At 37.6% G+C, this 19936-nt stretch overlaps 1 protein-coding gene across 7 annotated transcripts in view; it reads right to left on the bottom strand.

Annotated features, from left to right (window-relative positions):
• Window positions 1-19936, bottom strand: part of fgf13a (fibroblast growth factor 13a) — a 125551-nt gene that overhangs the window by 8669 nt on the left and 96946 nt on the right. For all 7 annotated transcript variants that reach the window (XM_051860515.1, XM_051860516.1, XM_051860510.1 and 4 more), the window contains 2 exons: window positions 17469-17572; window positions 459-657 (listed from right to left, as the gene is read on the bottom strand). In XM_051860515.1, coding sequence (XP_051716475.1) covers window positions 459-657; window positions 17469-17572 — 303 coding nt within the window. The remainder of the gene's footprint in view (window positions 1-458; window positions 658-17468; window positions 17573-19936) is intronic.

Genomic DNA, 19936 nt, shown 5'->3' with positions numbered 1-19936 from the left:
AGAAAATGAACAAGCAGATCGTGTGCTCACAGGTCCGGAGCCCATAGTTTAGAGCATTCAGAAGGATAGTGGGGCACATATAATGAAATTTCATTTTGACAATGACAAAAGATACAATACTCAATAACAAGATGCCTTTTGTTTTATTTTCTGTCCAGTAGATGATTCATCAGGGTTCCCACAAATTGACCAATCACTTTTCCAGTCATTCGTGATCACTAGAAGTTTTTAAAGAGTCATTTTATAGAGACTGCACTCAAAACATTTACACTCAAGCAGGGCCGGAGTGGGATCCATTTTAAACCCAGGATTGATTGCCTCACATAAATGTTCAGTCATTTAAAAGTATTTAAAAGTAAATGAGTGAACATTTTTGTGAGGCAATCAACCCACCTAAACTTTACAACTAATAAAGCATCAATAGCAACATAGAAAAATGTGAGGAGGCGGCGACTTACCTTTCAAAGGCTTGGGGAGGAAGTGTGCAGCAGGCTTGTTCTTTTTCACATGGTTGCCCTTCATGATTTCTCCTTCCTTGTTCAGGCCCAGGTACCAGCCCCTGCCCGACTGCTGTTGTCTATAGATCATGGAGGAGTACGTCACGTAGTAGTTCTCAAACACTGACTCCTTAAACTTGCACTCTGGTGTGAAGTGTTCCTGGACAGCAAGGGACAGGAGGAAAAAAAGATGCAAGATGAAGATTGGCCAGAAATTAAAAATCTTTTATGTGACACAGTGGATTGTAAGAATTAATATATAGTAGTCAACGTTTGAAGTGGATCAAAAAAGTTAATACAAGTTGTCATAAGAAGAAGGTTTTAGGACAACTTTGATGAAAGGTTTTGATCCACTTCAGATGTTGACTACTGTAGTTTTATGCACATTCATAGAAAAACAGTATCTCAAGAGTGCATACTCTGAAAACTTATAGCTGTTATAAAAGAAATGATTTTATATTTTATATATATATATATATATATATATATATATATACATATATAAAAACAAACATCAATCAGTTGCATGAGTTTGGGGTGGGACTATCTATCTGTCCAAACAATGCCAGACAAGGAGGAAAAATTTTTAGTTAACTAAAACCATTTAAAACAGCATTTTTTTAACTGAAATGAAATATAAAAAACAAACGTATTTTTTTACTACAGCTAGTTGGCAAGGAAACATTTCTCATTTTCATTTAGTTTAAAGTAATGTACTAAAAAAAATTAAAACTGAAGTAAAAATGAAAAAAGTCATTTTATAATACAAAAACTAATAAAAATGACAAAACACACATTACTAAAACTTGAACTAAAATTAAAATGAAAACAGAAAATATAAAAATAAAAAACATTTTTAATTTAAAAAATTTAAATTTATTAATAAAAACTAATAAAATTAATAAAATAATATTAATGATATTTTAATAATATTTTCTCAATGATACTAAAATATCATTGTTGAAAACAATAAATATATATAAAACTTTTGGTCCCAGTGTAATAAACTGTATTTTCCCCCCTCCGCCATCCTCTTAAAACAAATACTTGCTCTGTTGGTCTGTTGTACGCTCTCTCTCATTAATACTTCCAAAAGCAATCTATGTTGTAGTGTTGCATAAACATGCTAATGGAGTTTGGGGATGGATCGCTCTTCAGCTCGGTCTATGGATCCGGCCGTATCGAATGTATGCGAGTACAACATGTGCACTTCATTGAGTCATTATAAACACTCGCCTCCCACTAGGCTTGATCCTGTATTGACTATGTGCTTCGTTAGGATATTGCAAACAGTGTAAGAGGGTGAAAAGATGAGAGACAGTGCATGGAGCAACAGCAAATTACGTTATTCTGCCTGTTATCTGGCTAACTAATTGCTTTTCAAGAGGTGTCTAACTCATTCGCCAGCCCAATAGAGCATTTGAAATAAATCAATGCCTAGGCAAAGCCACAATAACACACCCACTGCTCATGGATCCACACTTCCTGCTTTATATATATATATATATATATATATATACATATATACATACACACACACACACACACACACACACATATACATATACCAGCTAGTCCAGGCTGGTGATGAACCATGCGAAATGTAGCCATGCAAAGACAAAATGCAGCATATTTCTTGTATCAAAAATTAATTTTAGACCCATATTGGTAATAATATACACATATTGGATTTATTAAGCTTAATTTTTCAAATCCAAATGCTCGTAGAATATCCATCTCCTTAAATGCAGGAGCGAAGTAAATTCAAACAGAAAGTCATTAGAAGAGGTTAGATTAATATCCACGCCAAGCCTTTGGGCTGCTGTTTCAGTAACTGAACGGCTCGGTTAAAATGGATTACAGCACCTCAGGGTCTTGTGGCTGTAATCTGTACTGTTTGAGTGTGGCAAATGATGTGGAAATATTACAGAGAGAGCTGTAAATCAAATTATGTTTTTCATCAGAGCCAAGGGAAGAAAAAAAAGGTAAATAATCTACGTGTCGCTCTGCAAATTTCACTAGGGGAAAGTGTTACTTCAGCTCTCAGAGCTTGATGCACTTAAAAGGAAAATCTACAGCAGCTTGGAGATTTATACAGGAGAAAACAGATTAAGTAACAGTAAATTGTGTTATTTCGTCCTGCGTCCTGCATGAATTACATAATTGTGTTTGCACATGAATATTGTGGCTACAATTTCAAAATCTGACAAACATGCATAAACTAATCAGACATGACATGCTAAAAGCGATCTCCACCTAATCTGAGCTTGTAATTCAAGAATTTTATCAGTTGCTTGAGTTCTGTTTTTCTAGCATTGTGCTGGGTAGTACCGCCTAGAGTGAAATCTTATTGGTCGAAAATCTAATGCAGCATAACTCTATATTAAACATGACATATCTTCTGTTTGGCTGATTTGTAAAATTCATGACACAATTGTTAGTTTATAATATGTTGGGGGGGGGGAACGGGACTTGATAAAAAGTTTGGAGATTTCAGCAATATATATATAAAAATTCATATAGATAAAAAAGCGCTTATGCTACATCATACCCCTTTCGTATCCAACTTACGGAAAAAGCGTAGGATGTAGTGTAAGCGTTTTGAACTGCAATAGGTGTTACACTTTCTTCGTAAGTTGAATATGGAAGGCGGTCTGTCAGAAGCTAGATATTTTACTTTATATCTTGTTAAATATGGATTTTTTCTTACACAAATGCATCACTTCGCTTCAGAAGGCCTTTAAGAACCCCCCAGAGCCGTGTGGAGTACGTTTATGATGGATGCACTTTTTTGAGTTTCAAACAGGTGGTTTCTGTGCACTGCCATTATAAAGCTTAGGAGCAACAGGGTGATTATTAATATAACTCCGATTGTGTTCATCAGAAAGAAGATAGTCATATACACTTAGGATGGCTTGAGGGTGAGTAAATCATGGGGTAATTTTTATTTTAAAGTGAACTAATGCTTTAATGCGACCTTGCTGAATAAAAGTATTAATTTCTTTAAAAAAAAAATCCTACTGACCCCAAACTTTTGAACAATAGTGCAACAATGTGCCTATTATCTGCAGTACTTAGCAAATACCTGCCCAGAGGTGTTATCAAGATGGCCATAGAAATATATATATACACAGATTTTGTAGCAGCAATGCCCTTCATCGTGTCGATACTCAACTCTCACACATCACAGGACATTCTGTTACCCAAATGGCCTGGGGCCAACAGGAGCGCTCCAATGTTCGACGTACAGACTTGAGTCGTCCTTCTGCTCTGGGTGACTCACAAAGACACTGAGCTCCCACACACACTGACAGGAACATTCCTGATGTCACAGACCAGCTGTGACATCGCACATCCTCTGGGACAGGCTGTCGGCTCAGCACTGAGCTACATCCCGTAAACACCCAGGAAACAGAAAGTGTTTGGGAAGTGTGGACATTGAAAGGACTTCCACTCTTGATGGTCAGCCTGGTGTGAAAGTTTGATCTGTGATTACATGTGAGATCCTACGAGCTGGCACGCAGAGACAGATCTGTGATCGCTACTTCGCCTGTGATAAACATCACCAAAAGACTGACGCATCTTCAGTAAGTACTGAGGGAAAGAAACGTTGGGTTCACTCAGGGTGAGAACTTAAAGAAAGGCAGAATCTCATCAAAACACTTCTCATCTACGCTTCCAGTCAGAAGAAACGCTCCCTCTCAGACATCCTGTATCACTTCAGTTTAAATAGATTACTGCTGTTCTGTGCCTCACATACAGCTATTCTGTTAATAACAGTTAATGTCTCAGCTGAAGGTTATAATAATTACAACCAAATGGAGCACAAAAGCATTATGTAGAGCGGATCTCAAAAACAACTGGATTGCCCCTTACCTTATCAGGAATAATTCATCATAATTACCATAATAACAACCAAAAACAAAAGAGTGGAGTGTTGAGAGGATGGGGGCAGGAAATAGGGATGATAGTAAGTGCCACACGCTAACCACTGAATCCATAAAGCACAATAACATGATGCTTTTAAATGCCTCTCTAAATGTCCTTCCCAGCAAAGGTCTGAAAAATAATAAAGGTCTTAAAATAAACAGATTCAGGAGTCAATATGATATATGGCTATGAAATTGAATAAACAATGTGCACTTCAGCAAAATTCATTTTAAATGTTCAAGTTGGCAGCCATAATACCTTTCAAATGAGAGAAATAATAAATCATACACAGACAAAATAGTCTAGACTACTAATTTGTCCAGTATAGAAATACAAATAATCTAATTTGTACACTACCATTCAAAAGTTTGGTGTTATACTGTAATATTGTTAAATATTGTTACAATTTAAAATAAGCTTTTTATTTGAACATTTTAAAATGTAATTTTTCCTGTGATGGCAAAGCTGAATTTTCAGCAGCCAGTCTTCAGTGTCACATGATCATTCATAAATCATGTAAACCATGATACTTTTTTTTTTTCAGAATTCTTTGATGAACAAAGTTAAAATTTTTGAAAGAGGTTTTATTTGAATAGAAATCTTTTGTAAGATATCGTATGTATTCATTTTCTTAATGTCTTACTGACTTAAAACATTTAAATGGTAGTGTATTTGTGTAGCACATTTTACAATTGTTCCAAAGCATTGTTTAAAAAAAAAAAACCTAAGCCAAACTGACAAGTCTGTGACAAAGGAAAAATATAATAAAAATTAATTAAAGGGGGGATATAATGCCATTTCATGTATTCTGACTTATTTACCCTGTTAAAGTGTTGGATTCTCATGTTAAACATGGCCAAAGTTTCAAAACACGAGTTGGACATATGACGGAGTATTTCTGTGCCAAAAATACTCTTCCAAATTCTCATAAATTTTGCGGTCTTTTTTTCGAGTATGGAGCTGTGTGACGTCAAAGGTCAGATTCCTTGTACAGGCACTTCTCCCGGTAGAGCCAGGCGCACACGTCAACCAGAGCGAGAGAGCAAGAGCATGGCCATCAACGCGTGTTCGGCTTTATGGAAGTCGTCCACAACGCTGCACAGGTCACAGGACTTCATCAAATCAACAATGTCACCAAAAAAGTGTGTTTTTGGTTGTGAGGGAAAGATAACCTTGCTTCCCAAAGAACCCAGCGTTAAGTGGAGCTGAGAGTTTTGTGCTCACACATTACATTGATGCGCTCTCGATATTTGTTATTAAAATAACCATATAAAAATGGTAGTTGCAATCACTTTTTTATTGGTTAAAATGAATGGAGAATATCTCATGTTTTTCCATGGCTGCTTGAGCCCTCAGGATCGGCACTTATGGTTTCATAAACAAGGCCCAGTTCTATGCTGGATTTACAGATCGTTTGAAACTGAAAGATAGAGAGGTCACAGCGATAATGATCCCGGTCATGAGACTGAACTGCATCACTGTGAGTAAAACTGCATTAAATGTCTGTTTTGTTGGCGCCTAAGTGCATATAATGTAAACAACACAAACGTAGTGAATTCATAAATTCATTATTCATCATTCACTATACGCTATATTCATTACAGTGATTCAAAAGTTATCCAGGGATAATGCGATGGTGTATTGTGTGTGTGTTTAAATACATTTGTTTAGCTGACCATTGATAGCTTGCAGACGATTGCTACGCAAAAGCTGCGCATGCTCGTCACTCTTTAGCTCCGCTCACACAGCACGCCTCCAGGCGCTCGGCTGTTTTCAGAAAAACTCGGTACAGCGTATGTATCTTTTATAAATATGATAAAACTAAAAACTTTTTGGATATATGAAGGATGCACTACTACTCTATAGGTAATCAAGATTAAGATCAAGATTGGCAGAAACTGTGTGTGACACCCTCCCTTTAATGAATGAATTAAAACAATATTTTGAGTGTCTTTTGATTAAACCAATCACCTTCATTGTATTAACTCAAATTTTTAATTTCAATTAACTCAATTTTAAGGAAACCAGATAACTTACTTTAAGTTAAACAAATTCTTTTTTTTTTTAATACAGTGTAGTGTCTAATTACACTTGTGTTAACAGTTGCTCTTACTGCACCTTTTTATGCCACTTCAGATCCATTTCTCCATGTGGAGAAAAAAAAAAATACATTAATTATGTTAATACATTAAAAATTATTTGTTATCCGGTTGAAATCAATCTTAGGCTCATATCTGAACTGTAGGTCCACTAATTGGTGACCGCTGCTTTAGAGGGCTGGTCCTGGAACAAAAAATTGACACAACGAACCATTAATCATTTTCATCCGTTAATACTGAAATTCAACACAATCTTCCTCCTCTGCCCTTTAAGATGAATCAATTCTTTCCTATGTTTTTTTTTTCCCCCAGAACTTTGAGACTAGGGCCATTCAGCATCGATATAGAAGCACAATGCATTACCACAAGTGCATAACAGTATTGATTTAATAAGCAAGGTGCAGTATCGATTTTAGAGACAAAGCCTCTATTTTGCCTGTAATTGTGGTATACTAGGTATACACAGGAAGGATTGACACCACAGGCTTAGACAGGAAGTACCACGATATCATGCACATGTACAAATGTACTTGTACCGCCATGCACACAGAGGAGAGGGGCTGTCATATCTCAGAGGCATAACATGGCTTCCAGATGGAGTGTGTTAGATGAGAGGTGCACTGTGCAGAAACGGCAAATACATTTTCTTAATTGTCCATGCCATTTTATCACCAACACTGATGAAAATTGCAGCAAGCAGTGGCATCATTTAAAAACGCTGGAGAACAGCTATAACACAGCAGATGTTTTTGGACACCCACTGATGTCTTGTGGAGAACAGAGGCAGGAGGCAGTTTTATCGAATTACCACACATATACTTGCAAACAAAGAAACAAAGAAAAGTGAGATAATGTGCACTGTGGTGGGATGAGAGATATTAATCTCTCATTTACTGTAGCTCTACAGTATCCACCTTTTTTATTTTGGTTTGGTGGCTTAAAGGATTAGTTCACTTTAAAATGAAAATTACCCCAAGCTTTACTCACCCTCAAGCCATCCTAGGTGTATATGACTTTCTTCTTTCTGATGAACACAATCGGAGTTATATTAATAAATATCGTGATGCATCCAAGCTTTATAATGGCAGTGAACAGGACTAACAAGTATGAAGCTAAAGAAAGTGCATCCATCCATCATAAATGTACTCCACACGGCTCTGGAGGTTAATAAAGGCCTTCTTAAGTGAAGCGTTTGTGTAAGATGAAAGTGTTTATTTTTCCTATGTGGCAAGAGATAGATAAAATATTCCCTGTATTAAAGGTGCTCTATGTAAGTTTTTGACTGTACTAAAGCATAAAAATACCATAATATGTTTGCAGATATTTATTAAACATGCTGAGTTCACATACTCATTTCTCTGAAAACCATTGCTACAGCCAGTTATTTTACTTTGAAATTTGCATTCCGTGTAGGAATTTCTGTTTTTGTTTTGGTCTGTGCAAGATCACACATTGCCAATTTACTCAATAGTATTTCGCCACCACGGGTTGCCAGCTGGCGGAAAACACATTCAGCGAATTGCAGCCATGGAAGCCAGCGAACAAATTGGGTCAGAGATCACAGATTCTACCCGACCTAAAAAGCCTCAGCATCCATCTAAAAATCTCTATGAATATTAAACCAACTAATTATCTTACAGTGTGCAAGTCTCCTAGCCTTCCAATGTCAATTGAGCTCACTCCTGTTGCATGTCTTCAAACTGGCAACCCACGAGAGGAGCAGGGGGCGGGGCAAATGATATTTTAATTTTGGACTGCAATACCCATTTCAACCACTAGCTGTCATTCTTACATAAAGCACCTATAAAGGATTAGTTCACTTTAAGAAAAATATCCATATTTAACAAGATATGAAGTAAATTATCTAGCTTCTGCCAGACCACCTTCCATATTCAACTTATGAAAAAAGCGGAACTGACGTTGCATCATAGGAAAAAAAAGAAAAAACACTTTCATTTAGTAATTCATAGAAATTAAGTAAAAAATAAATTCAATTGAATTTTTGGTTTCAGCTGAAACAGTTTTGGAGGGGTGAAATAACGGTTCTTCAGTGATGCTGAACTTTCCTTGGACTGTTTTATGTCCTGTGAACAACACCCTGAACAGCACACAGACTTCAATTACCCAAATATAATAACCAAAACTTTATTTTCGGTTTATGTTTTTTGGCTAAATGAGAACTTTTGGCGTTCCAGGAAAAAAAAAAAAATCACTTTGTTGAATTACTATCATTTAAATTCTGTTTAAACCATGTTTTATGTCATAGTTCAGCAATCAACCAACAATCCAGTAACTCAAGTATCAAATATTCACTTTCCAAAGCCAATTTTTACTGAGTGCTAATTTTGGTGAGTGACATGATGTAGGCTCCGCCTGCTCAGTATACTGTCCCTAACCACATGACTAATCTACCATCCTAACAGCTAAAGTAAAAGAGAACAGATATTGAGGTGTTGTAGCGCTTTGTGTTCGAGCTGATTCTATCTCCAAGTGTAATTATATCAGGAGCTGCAGTCACGCTGTTGCCAGCTCACTGATTCGTATCTAATATCTTTTCCTCTGGCAGGGGAAATCCCGCATTGCCCCTCCCTCCCTTCTCCCAAAGGGCTTCCCCCTCCCTGACGGAGAAGCACGAAGAGATGTTTGTGTGTGTGCTAGAAACGGATAGAGTTTCTACTTAGTCTTCATATGTGTCTAGGTGCTCTATCCCTTGTCATTTGCTCAGCTCTCTCCCTCCACCCAATATTTTTTTTACCCTCCTCTTTTTCCCTTATTGCTTTTCTCTCTCTTGATCCATTCTCCATCAGATCTTCTCCTCTGTCTTTCAATATCTTTTTCAACCACTAACCTTGTTTATTTTCGCCTCTCCAGCCATCCTCCCCATTTTTCTCTAAGATTCTTTCTTTTTTGCCTCTGTATATCTCCCCCCATTCCCTCATCATCCCTCTCTCGATCCATCTCATTACTTTACCCACTCTCCCTTTTCCAACTCCAATTCCATTTATGGAAAAGAAGTAAATGGGGGAGCTGACAGAATCTATTCCAGTCAGAGACCGATCCTTCCTGCTCCTCACAGTACAGCTGCTAGGTAACCAGGTCTCTTCACCTGTACCTCATCATTCCCTCTGGCTTAACCATCCATCTGAATAATTATCATTGAAGCTCAAGATGTCTCAAATGAGCAAGTTGCACTGCTGATGGCACTAACCACAGGACAATGTTTTTCCTTTTTCAGTTTCTTGTCAAGCCGATGTGAATTGCTGTTCAGAACCTATTTTACTTCTGTAATGTGACATATTTCATAGTGAGTCAAGATACTGAACAAGAAAAAAGAATGCAGGGCAGGGCTTGATTATATTAAATCTGCATTTGATTGGACGGTGGGCGTTGTACCACAATGGGACCAGACTGAATATGAGTTTGCCAGAACAGTGCCTAAATAGACATCAATAGCCTCTTTCACACAGCAATCCCAGTAAATTACCATAAAATTACCAGAATGATTTTAGCGGGAAATACATAAATATGATGTTCACACAAGCAACATGTTCTACAACGAGATCTACAACGAGTGACTTCAACGAGCTTCTTCCCGGGTTAGTGACATCACTAACCCTAAAATTTACATAAACCCTGCCCCCGAGAACACGCAACAAAGGGAGTGAAGCCATGTTGGGCTGCTTTAGAGAAGACGAAGAGTTGTTGTAGTAGAGTGTTGTTGCCATGCCATCATTTTACGCCGGACTGCTTCACAAACGAGGGTCAATTCAACGCTGGTTTTGCACAAAAGATTAACATGACGGCACATGCTAGTCGATGAGTTGAATCAACTCCACAGCAACTACATACATTTATCCACTAACCATTCAGAAATGTCCAGTAGCATTTTAAAAGTTGTAACTTCTTCCTGATTCTCTCCATCAGTGTCCGACTCCGGTTTGAACAGTGTAAGGCTGAACACTGTTACTGACAATCGTCATTTTGGCTGCATGAGATTCTCTAGCTTTGTTGTTGTTGCGCTGTTAAAGCTCCGCCCTCTTTTGGAAAGCGGGCGGGGAGCAGCAGCTCATTTGCATTTAAAGGGACACACACAAAGAGGGGCAAATTTGACAAGCTACAATAAATGATCTGTGGGGTATTTTGAGCTTAAACTTCACAAACACATTCTGGGGACACCAGAGACTTATATTACATCTTGTAAAAGGTCCCCTTTAAAAGAAAGATTTTCTAAGGTATTGGCAGTTTGTTAATATCTAAATATTAACAGATTACTATAAAATAGTTTAAATTAAACATGTAATAGCTCTTAAAATAAAAGATATTGAATTTGCACCTTAAATGCAGTCATGGGACACCTAAAAAAACAGTCATGGGAAACCAAAGTGTACTGTAATGGTAGAAAGTGCCCTGTACGGTCTGAATTCTTCCCTTGCAGAATACTGTTTATGGCCTCTACAGAAGGCTACCTTGTCTGTGCTCTCTCTGTAGTCTCTGGCTTTGAATATTGATGTGCCTGTCTCTGCGGTTCCTAATGACCAAACACTAAACTGATTTTCGACTTCAAATGCAGCCGCATAGCAGCTCACAGGACAGCCCGCACGTTGCCATTGTGCATCGACTGTCATCTGATCAACTGTTCATTTGTAATATGTTGTGATTAAACCATTTATATTTGCAAGGTTGTTTTCATATTTGATGTGCTCACTGATCAAACTTTTAACATTAAACACTACTTAGTGTTTATCATTAAACAATACTTAGCATTGAATCAACTGGTTCTGTATATTAAATGTACAGCGAAATTGTGCCGAGAACAGAGCATAAGTTTAATGGATTTCCTCTCTCCCACACACTGTCAAGCTGATGGGTGAATACATTTGCACTCAGACACACAGACTCACTCATGCATGAATTCTCTTTCTATTCTTTTTATCAAAAACACACAGATTGCAAAAACACACAATGTTTTTTAACATGTTGCTATGCAAATCCTAGGGTGTTCTGGGTGGTCACTGACCAAATATAAATTCAGATTCATATTGCAATATTCTTGTGCATTTAATAAAGGATTAAAACTTTACAACAACAAGCTGTGGGTCAGCAGAGGTTGAACACTCTTGCTATGCTTTCAAAGTGGTAAAAAAAAGAATTCATTCATGGACTGCCAACTTGATCTCCAGAAGAAAAATCACATACAAAAAAGGTCATTGTGCATCTTTTCTTTACGTGATCTGCACCGATGAGTCAATTCTGACTTAATTCTGTGCTGATGATTGACTGTGTTGTAGTAAATTCACACCATTCACTTCAGTGAATTGCAGAACATTGCTTGATGACGTTATGGTTGACTTGCTTATAATAGAAAACAACATGCAACACTATGGACAGAAATATCAATGTGGCTATTTTCCATGCATTTTTGCTTGACATATAATTACTATGGGTGTTTGTGTGTGTACACTCATGTTGGGTTTGTCAACAAATGCATCGTTTCCACCGAGCGGTACACAATTTTTGCCGTTTCCATTGTCAGAATTTGTGAATGGTACCCTAATTCCGAACCGTACTGTACCACTTTTTTGGGACCCTTCTGTTGGGGTACCTAGCACAGTAGTCCGGTATTAAAGGGTGGAGCTAGACTCACTGCAAAATGTTGATTGGTTGACAGAGAATCGTCATTTGCGTGTGCTACAAGGGGAATGACAACACAAGAGGTGCCATTTTTTAATAAAGTTGAAACAATACCGTTTCTTCTTGTGACAAACAGCCACATGCCGAGAAGTTAGAACAAGATCTGCTTTATGTCCTCCATTGTTGTTTGCAGTGACACTTTCTTCTTCACACGAGAATGACATCGATCGCTACTTTCCGTCATACACCACGCCTATCAAGTGAGGGTACTGTTGGCGGTGGAAACGTAAGCCGGATCAGTTTACCGTCCCGAATCGTACTGAACTGTCTGTACTGTTCTGTACCGCTCGGTGGAAACGAGGCATAATTGATCGGTTCTTTATTTCTCGTGAGGCACAGAGATGCAACTGGGTGATAGTTTGATTCACTGACATGAATCAGCCCAAATTTTCTGTTTTAATTAATCGATTCAAAATCATGTCAAAAACCATTAAATGATTAGTTTGCATTATCAGTGAAAATGGTCATGGAAATCTCAGTGTGCAATTTTTTTAAATATAAAAATGGTTTAATAAAGATTTATGGAGATAAATAATGCTGTTTATTAATTTGCATTGCTATATTTGTATAAATGTAAATTATTAAATAGTCTACCTTAAGTAAAGAAATTATGTATTTGAAATATTTTATTTTACTTGTCTAATCTACTAGACTGCAAATGGGTGACACAAATTTCAGAGCAAACAATACATGTTAAGATAAGTATATTAAATTGCCCCAAATGTCTAAAAAAAAAAAAACTACGGAAATCCACTACCATTAAAAAGTTTGGGTTTACTACATTTTTAAAAAAGAATTCTCTTATGCTCAGAAAGGCAGCATATATTTGATCAAAAATACAGTAAAAACAGTAATATAGTTACAATTGAATCAACTTTTTTCTATTAATATATATTTAAAGCATAATTTATTTCTGTGATAGCAAAGATTAATTTTCAGCATCATTACTCCAGTCTTCAGTGTCACATGATCCTTCAGAAATCATTCTAAAACAATCATTCTCAAACAATCTAAAAAAAGCACAGAGGAGGAGAAGCAGGCGTGAACCCTCCAAGCAGCACAAGAGCAGCATCAAACCTCTCATACATCACTTACTATACTCTTCATTGATTGGGGATTTCCCAACTTCACTGGCGTGTGATTGGCTGGCTGTGTGGTTCAGGCAGCGTGTGGCTCCATAGCAGCCATCACAGAGTAAATGAGGGAGATCAAAGAGCCCAGAAGCACACATACACATTTCAAATACAGAGAGACTTCAGAATTACAGCATACTAAATCATTAAAATATCTTATAATACTGTTTAGAATGCTGTAATGCCACACACTCAGTATCCACTTATGCCAGCTGAATGCTCTCCACCACTGTAAGCGCTGGATTACTGTATACTCAATAAGATCAGCACATTCTGCTTTTATTAAAAATTTTACAAAACTGAAGAGTAGATCCAATATTGGACAATTACATACGATTCACAATGGAGAGGATGCAACTGCAGGAAAAGCTTTTAAAATGGAAATGAATACAGGGAGTAAACGAAGATGAATGTTCAAATACTTATGTAAATTAACACTCTCTTAAGGACTAACGGCTACAGTTGGAATAAAATATTAACACCTACAGAACCTTGCTGTGCTGTCACTCAGAGAAACTGTTAAATATAGCCTCCGTCCTTCTGCCGTCGAACAGGATGCCACACGGCAAAACGACGTTACTGTTGTGGAGAACAAAGCTTTAATTTAATGAGCACTCTGGCACATATGTTTTAATTACAGACGCTGAGGCATTCACCATTAAAGTCACTGAGAGGGAACAGAGAACAGCCGTGAGTTAAGAGTGTGCTTGTGTTCGGGATGTGCAGTAGCTCTTGGTGTGTGTGTGTGTTTAGATCCCGTTGCTTCCCTATCATTCCCAAAGGCTCCCGCTAGATATGTTAGGGCTGCATCACACCAAATGTTATGATCAGATAACATGCTTTTGTCAGATTTCATTTGAGAGTCACTTGTCTGCTGCCTTGTTTGTCTATTTCCTGCCTGCTGTGAGCGAGACCAGCCCAAAGATTCCTGAAAACAGCATTACACAGGACAGATTAGATGGCAACAGGTATGTAGTGAGGATAAGCGAGCTGAAAACAATGCTCCTGGACTAGGTTGACTAGGTTTCTAGATTGACTAGTTGGTGGGTTGCTTAAATGATTAGTCAACTAATTGGTCTCAGGGAATTCATGCATAATTAGGAGGTTTGAGGTTCACCTGATGTGTTTCTTAAGGGATGTTTACATAACACATTTGAAAAAAGCTATACAGATGCAATGCAGCAACATCTTTGAGCAAATTTTAAAGGTATTTTTTAACTTGACATATCCAAAAAATATTATATCAGTAATACATCATCCAACAACCAATTAGTCAATATTAGTGAAGTTCACAGGTCTAATTTTTTTAAATATATATTTTTTTACATTTACTTTTAATCAAATTCATTAAATTGATCAAAAGTGACAGTAAAGACATTTATAATGTTACAAAAAATGTATATCTCAAATAAATGCTGCTCTTTTGAATTTTCAATATTTTCAACACTGTTTTCAATATTGATAATAATAAGAAATGTTTCTTGAGCACCAAATCAGCAATCAATTTTAGGTAAACCCTACGTTATGAGGACAAAATTTCCCCAACAAAGATGGCAATATATGAAATCCTTGCCCCTGTGAGGACATTTTTTGGTCCCCATGAGGAAAACATTTTATAAAAGTGATGTATTTTGAAAATGTAATAATGCAGAAAGTTTTCTGTAATGGGTAGGTTTAGGGTTAGAGGACAGAAAATACAGTTTGTACAGTATAAAAATCATTATGTATATGGAAAATCCACATAAAACTTGGAAACCCAACATGTGTGTGTGTGTGTATAATCTAGATAAATCAGTCGAACTTTGTCAAGTTGGTAATTTTAAAGGGGTTATATAATGCCACTTTTGCAAGATGTAAAATAAGTTTCTGATGTCCCCAGAGTGTGTATGTGAAGTTTTAGCTCAAAATACCCCACAGATCATTTATTATAGCGTGTTAAATTTGTCACTTTTTGATTTTGAAGGTGAACAAAAACGCTCCGTTTGTGTGTGTGTCCCTTTAAATGCAAATGAGCTGCTGCTCTCAAGAAGAGGGCGGTGTTTCATAAGCTCGTGTTAGCAGTGCCAATTACCTCACGCAGACTCACTGAAAATATCAGAAACTGTTCAGTCTTTTATGTTCCAACCGGAGTCGAACAATGATGGAGAGACTCAGGAAGAAGTGACAACATGTAGAATGCAACAGGACGTTTCTGAATTTGATTAGCATATTCTGTTATGATATAAATCACTCGTGTGGGAACTGTTGTAAGATGCCTACAGAGCCAGAGAATATATGCTGCATTAAGATATAACAGGTATAGTTTAGTTTAATTATGGTTGCATCTTATGTTGCTTTTATGACGTTATTGCATGTGTGTTACGTACTGTATTGCAATAACATGGCCTCACCCCTTTGTTGCGCGTTCCTGGGGGCAGGTTTTATGTAAATTTTAGGGTTAGTGATGTCACCAACCCGGGAAGAAGCTCACTGTAGTCCCTACCAGCCGTTTGTTGTAGTCCTTAAACAGAGAATTCTTTAAAAGAAAATATCTCCCTTTGCTTTGAACTTTGAGCGTTGTAACATTACAGATGTTGTTTATGCTCAATCAGCAACATAACACACTAACTAAAGTTAAAAAAAAGTGAAATCATAATCAACCACCCCTTTAGGTCAATTAGTTGACCCATTCCTATCCTGGGCCAGGCCAGCTTTCTCAGGCAACGTCTGCTTCCTGCGTTCTGACAAGTTTCCTCAATGATCCTTTACTGTCCCATCATTACACTGTTATTCATAATATGGAGGATTTCTGTAAGCCTCAAAATTGAGGTTGAGTGAGAGAGTGTTGTTGTTAAGGCTGTGTATTCGTTTGCGCCCACTCTCTCCTGTCAGACAACACGAGCTCCAGTAATGCCAACCACATAGTGAAATTCTGACATTTGTCTTGCAGCAGAAGTTTGGCAGGTAGGTTGTTGCATTATTCATGTCTTCATGCAGTCAATGAATGTTGGGGTGCAGGCTGCCTGTTCAGCATATTTTCACGAGTTTCTAAATGTTTCGGTATTAGTCATCTTTGTAATGAAAGGCATGTTACTCAATTCATGCACTGGGAAAACTCATCCATCCTCCTATTTCAGAGAAAGGTGGAGAAAAACCTCTCCGCAAGGGACTAAAACATCTTCTGGGCAAACAACTATATATCAATAATGGTAATTTTTCACTATTACTGCAACAGTCAAAAAACCAAATAATCTTGACAAGTAAACACACTGATGATTCATAGTATTTTCAATGTACTTTAGAGCAATTACAAACAGTCCCCCATATCGACATACTGTATTTTGCTAATTACAGATGATTTCACATGTGCTGGAGGATATTTTGAAAGCACTGAGGCTCATCTATCTTTTGCTGAAACTGAACAAAATTATTGGGACTGGTGTACATTCACACAACCCACATACTGCCTTGTCTGCATCACCATAGTAACCAAGACGAATGCCAGAGTGCCGACATTTCGTCTGGTACAGGCAGGCGTGAGGTCAGGCCTGTGAGGGGGTGAGGGGGGCAAAGGGTGGCCCAACCACAGCCAGTAAACAAACATCTCTAAGCCATCTACTCTGTAATTACGCCACTTAGCATGCGGGGCTGCGCATAATCTAAACTACGAGTGTGGAGCTGAGGTTATGAAAACATCTTGAGATATTTGTCACAGCTGTAACTTAACTCATTTTCTGACAGCATGCCATATGGAGAGAGGGTGTGAGACTAGCGCACAATGAAGGCATCATCTGTTTATGTGGATAAATCTGTGAAATACTGTGCCGTGCTTTTGGGAGTGTCAGTTTTTTCAGCACAGTAAGGGGGAGCAAGGAACAAGAATGCATCTTAAAGGCTATGTGACCATTTGATCTTGGGTCACATGGAAGTCTGTTTATCCAGAGTGTCTGATATCATGATTTGGCAGTAGATGAGTAGGGTGTGTGTGGTAGTGGATTGAGTGTTAATGACTAGAGCTCAGGTGTTGGTCTGTGCTGAAGCAGCTTGGTGTGATTTTTCCCTCCTGATTTAAAACAGCTGAAGGAGTGAAGTATAGCACACATAAATAAACGTGTATATAGTATGCTGCAGTTACTTACCGATGTATACAGGTAGCCCTCACTGTTCATGGCCAGATAGAGTTTGGTCTGAACTCCCTGGATGGCCACCACTCGCAAGCCCACCGGGATGAGGTTGAACATGGCTGTATAGGAAACAAGAAAAGTCAATTATATTTCCAAACATTTATGCCTAGAACAGCTAATTAAAGGGTTAGTTCACCCAAAAATGAAAATTATCCCATAGTTTACTCACCCTCAAGCCATCCTAGGTGTATATGACTTTCTTCTTTCAGCAAACACAGTGGCTCTTCCAAGCTTTATAATGGGAGTGAATAGTACCATTTTTTTTGAAGCCCGAAAAAGCACATCCATCCATCATAAAAGTAATCCATACGGCTCCAGGATGTTTATAAAGGCCTTCTGAAGCAAAGCGATGCGTTTTTGAAAAATATCCATAATTCTAACTTTATAAGCTGTAATCACTGGGTTTCTACGCGAGTTGATTCTGGTGGAAGAGTGAAATTTGACCTGACGTACTGATGAACGCAGAAGCGCAGAGGATAGAGCAAAACAAAACACCAGTCTAGAATTAGAAGTCTAAAAAAATAATTATTAAGAGAAATGTCAGAGGAGCTCGAGTTTGTTGCCCAGGCCTATTTGTTTGCTACTCCTACGTCCTACGTCAGAACTCGACTCTCTCGTGAACGCGCGGACAGACATTAATGGAAGCTAGTGATAATAGTCTGTAATGTTTTAAATATGGTCATTTTTCTTACAAAAACACATCGCTTTGCTTCAGAAGGCCTTTATTAATCCTCTGGAGTCATATGGATTATTTTTATGATGGATGGATGTGCTTTTTTGGGCTTCAGAATTGCAGTTACTATTCACTCCCGTTATAAAGCTTGGAAGAGCCAGGATATTTGTCAGTGTAACTCTGATTGTGTTCGACTGAAAGGAGAAAGTCATATACACCTAGGATGTTTTGAGGGTGAATAAATTATAAGATAATTTTTGGGTGAACTAACCCTTTAATTAGGATATCACCATCATGTTTTTGTATAGTAACAGTGTTTCTCAACCGGTGGGTTGCAAGACCGTTTTGAGTGGGTTGCAAAATATGTAGTCAAAAACAACAATAAAAACAAAAAAATTAATTCTAAATGTTTTACTTTTATTTTGAAAGACATGCGTGAAAGCTGTTGAGTCTTCTATCAGATGCAATTTAAGTAAAGAAAGCCTGAGAAAAACGCATTGTCCTGTTTCAGTATCTGCTGTCAGATGAGATGTTGTCAGGCAATTCAGTATGTCAGTGTCATTATTCTAACGTTATTTTCATAACTTATAAAATAAAAAGTATCTCAACTTTACTGTCCTCTCAGATATACTGTGCTTGCGGCGTGCACTTTTCAATTGCGTGCGCAAATGTGTCCCATGGCCAAACCAGCTGAGAACCACTGACCTATTTATATATATATATATATATATATATATATATATATATATATATATATATATATATATATATATATATATGTGATGTCAGGGAGAGTGAAAATAAAGTAAACCTGGAGCAAAAAACAGCATAACTGAGACGGTCTGAGTTCATTTGAAGTGGTCACATGCATTGCAAAATTCTTGTATAGCCCCCAGAAACTGATAAAGTGCCACTTAGAGGTGGACATAACACAAAAATGCAAGTAGAATAAGTCTGAGAATGCAGATACGCATAATTATCATCATGTCAGCTATGCTGAGATTTTGTCCACTCACATATATTTCATCACCACGGTGTCGGACTCACCACAATCAGCAGACCACTAAACCTGCACAGCTAGAAACTAGAAACACCCTAAAAATGCTTTAGCAACTCTCTAGAAAACTTTAGAAAAACCCTAGCAACTGGCCAGAACATCTTAGCAACCGCTTTGCAATGCTCTAGGAACCACCTAGAACCATCTATCTGATGGTATTTGTCTATTTGTTTTGTCAGTAGAAAAGTTGTTTCAGAGGCAAAAAAAAAAAAAAAAAAAAAACGTTATAAGGTATAGAAAAAAAGATTTTGATTATTTTAGAATAATGCATTGTTCTGATGCATGAAGGATACTTTTAAAATATTACATTTAACATTATAATATTTATTTAACATTACATTGTTATTGTTAACTAAAACTATTAACAATCTATATCATTAACTGAAAAGCTGGGGAAAAAAATAAGATGAAAAACTGCCACCTCTAACATAGTTCCTCTTTTCCCCACTCACACACGCTCTCCCTCTCTCTCGGTCTGTCTGTTTCACACTCTTCCCTCTGGCTCTTTCACACATTCTCTCTCTGTTGAGCAGAGTTAGTGAGCTGTGCGGGGCTCGGTCTCCCTGATACCACTGGCTGTGCCAACTCTCCTCACACCTTTGTCCCCCCCCGTCACCACGTAAGCCATAAAGCTGACAATCTCTCCCATCCACACAGCCTCTTTCTGCCAGTGGGAAGAGTGAAGCAGCCAGC

This window comes from Ctenopharyngodon idella, chromosome 14 (genome assembly GCF_019924925.1).
Source record: "Ctenopharyngodon idella isolate HZGC_01 chromosome 14, HZGC01, whole genome shotgun sequence".
Lineage (NCBI taxonomy): Eukaryota > Metazoa > Chordata > Actinopteri > Cypriniformes > Xenocyprididae > Ctenopharyngodon > Ctenopharyngodon idella.
This window is presented reverse-complemented; position numbering and strand designations above follow the sequence as displayed.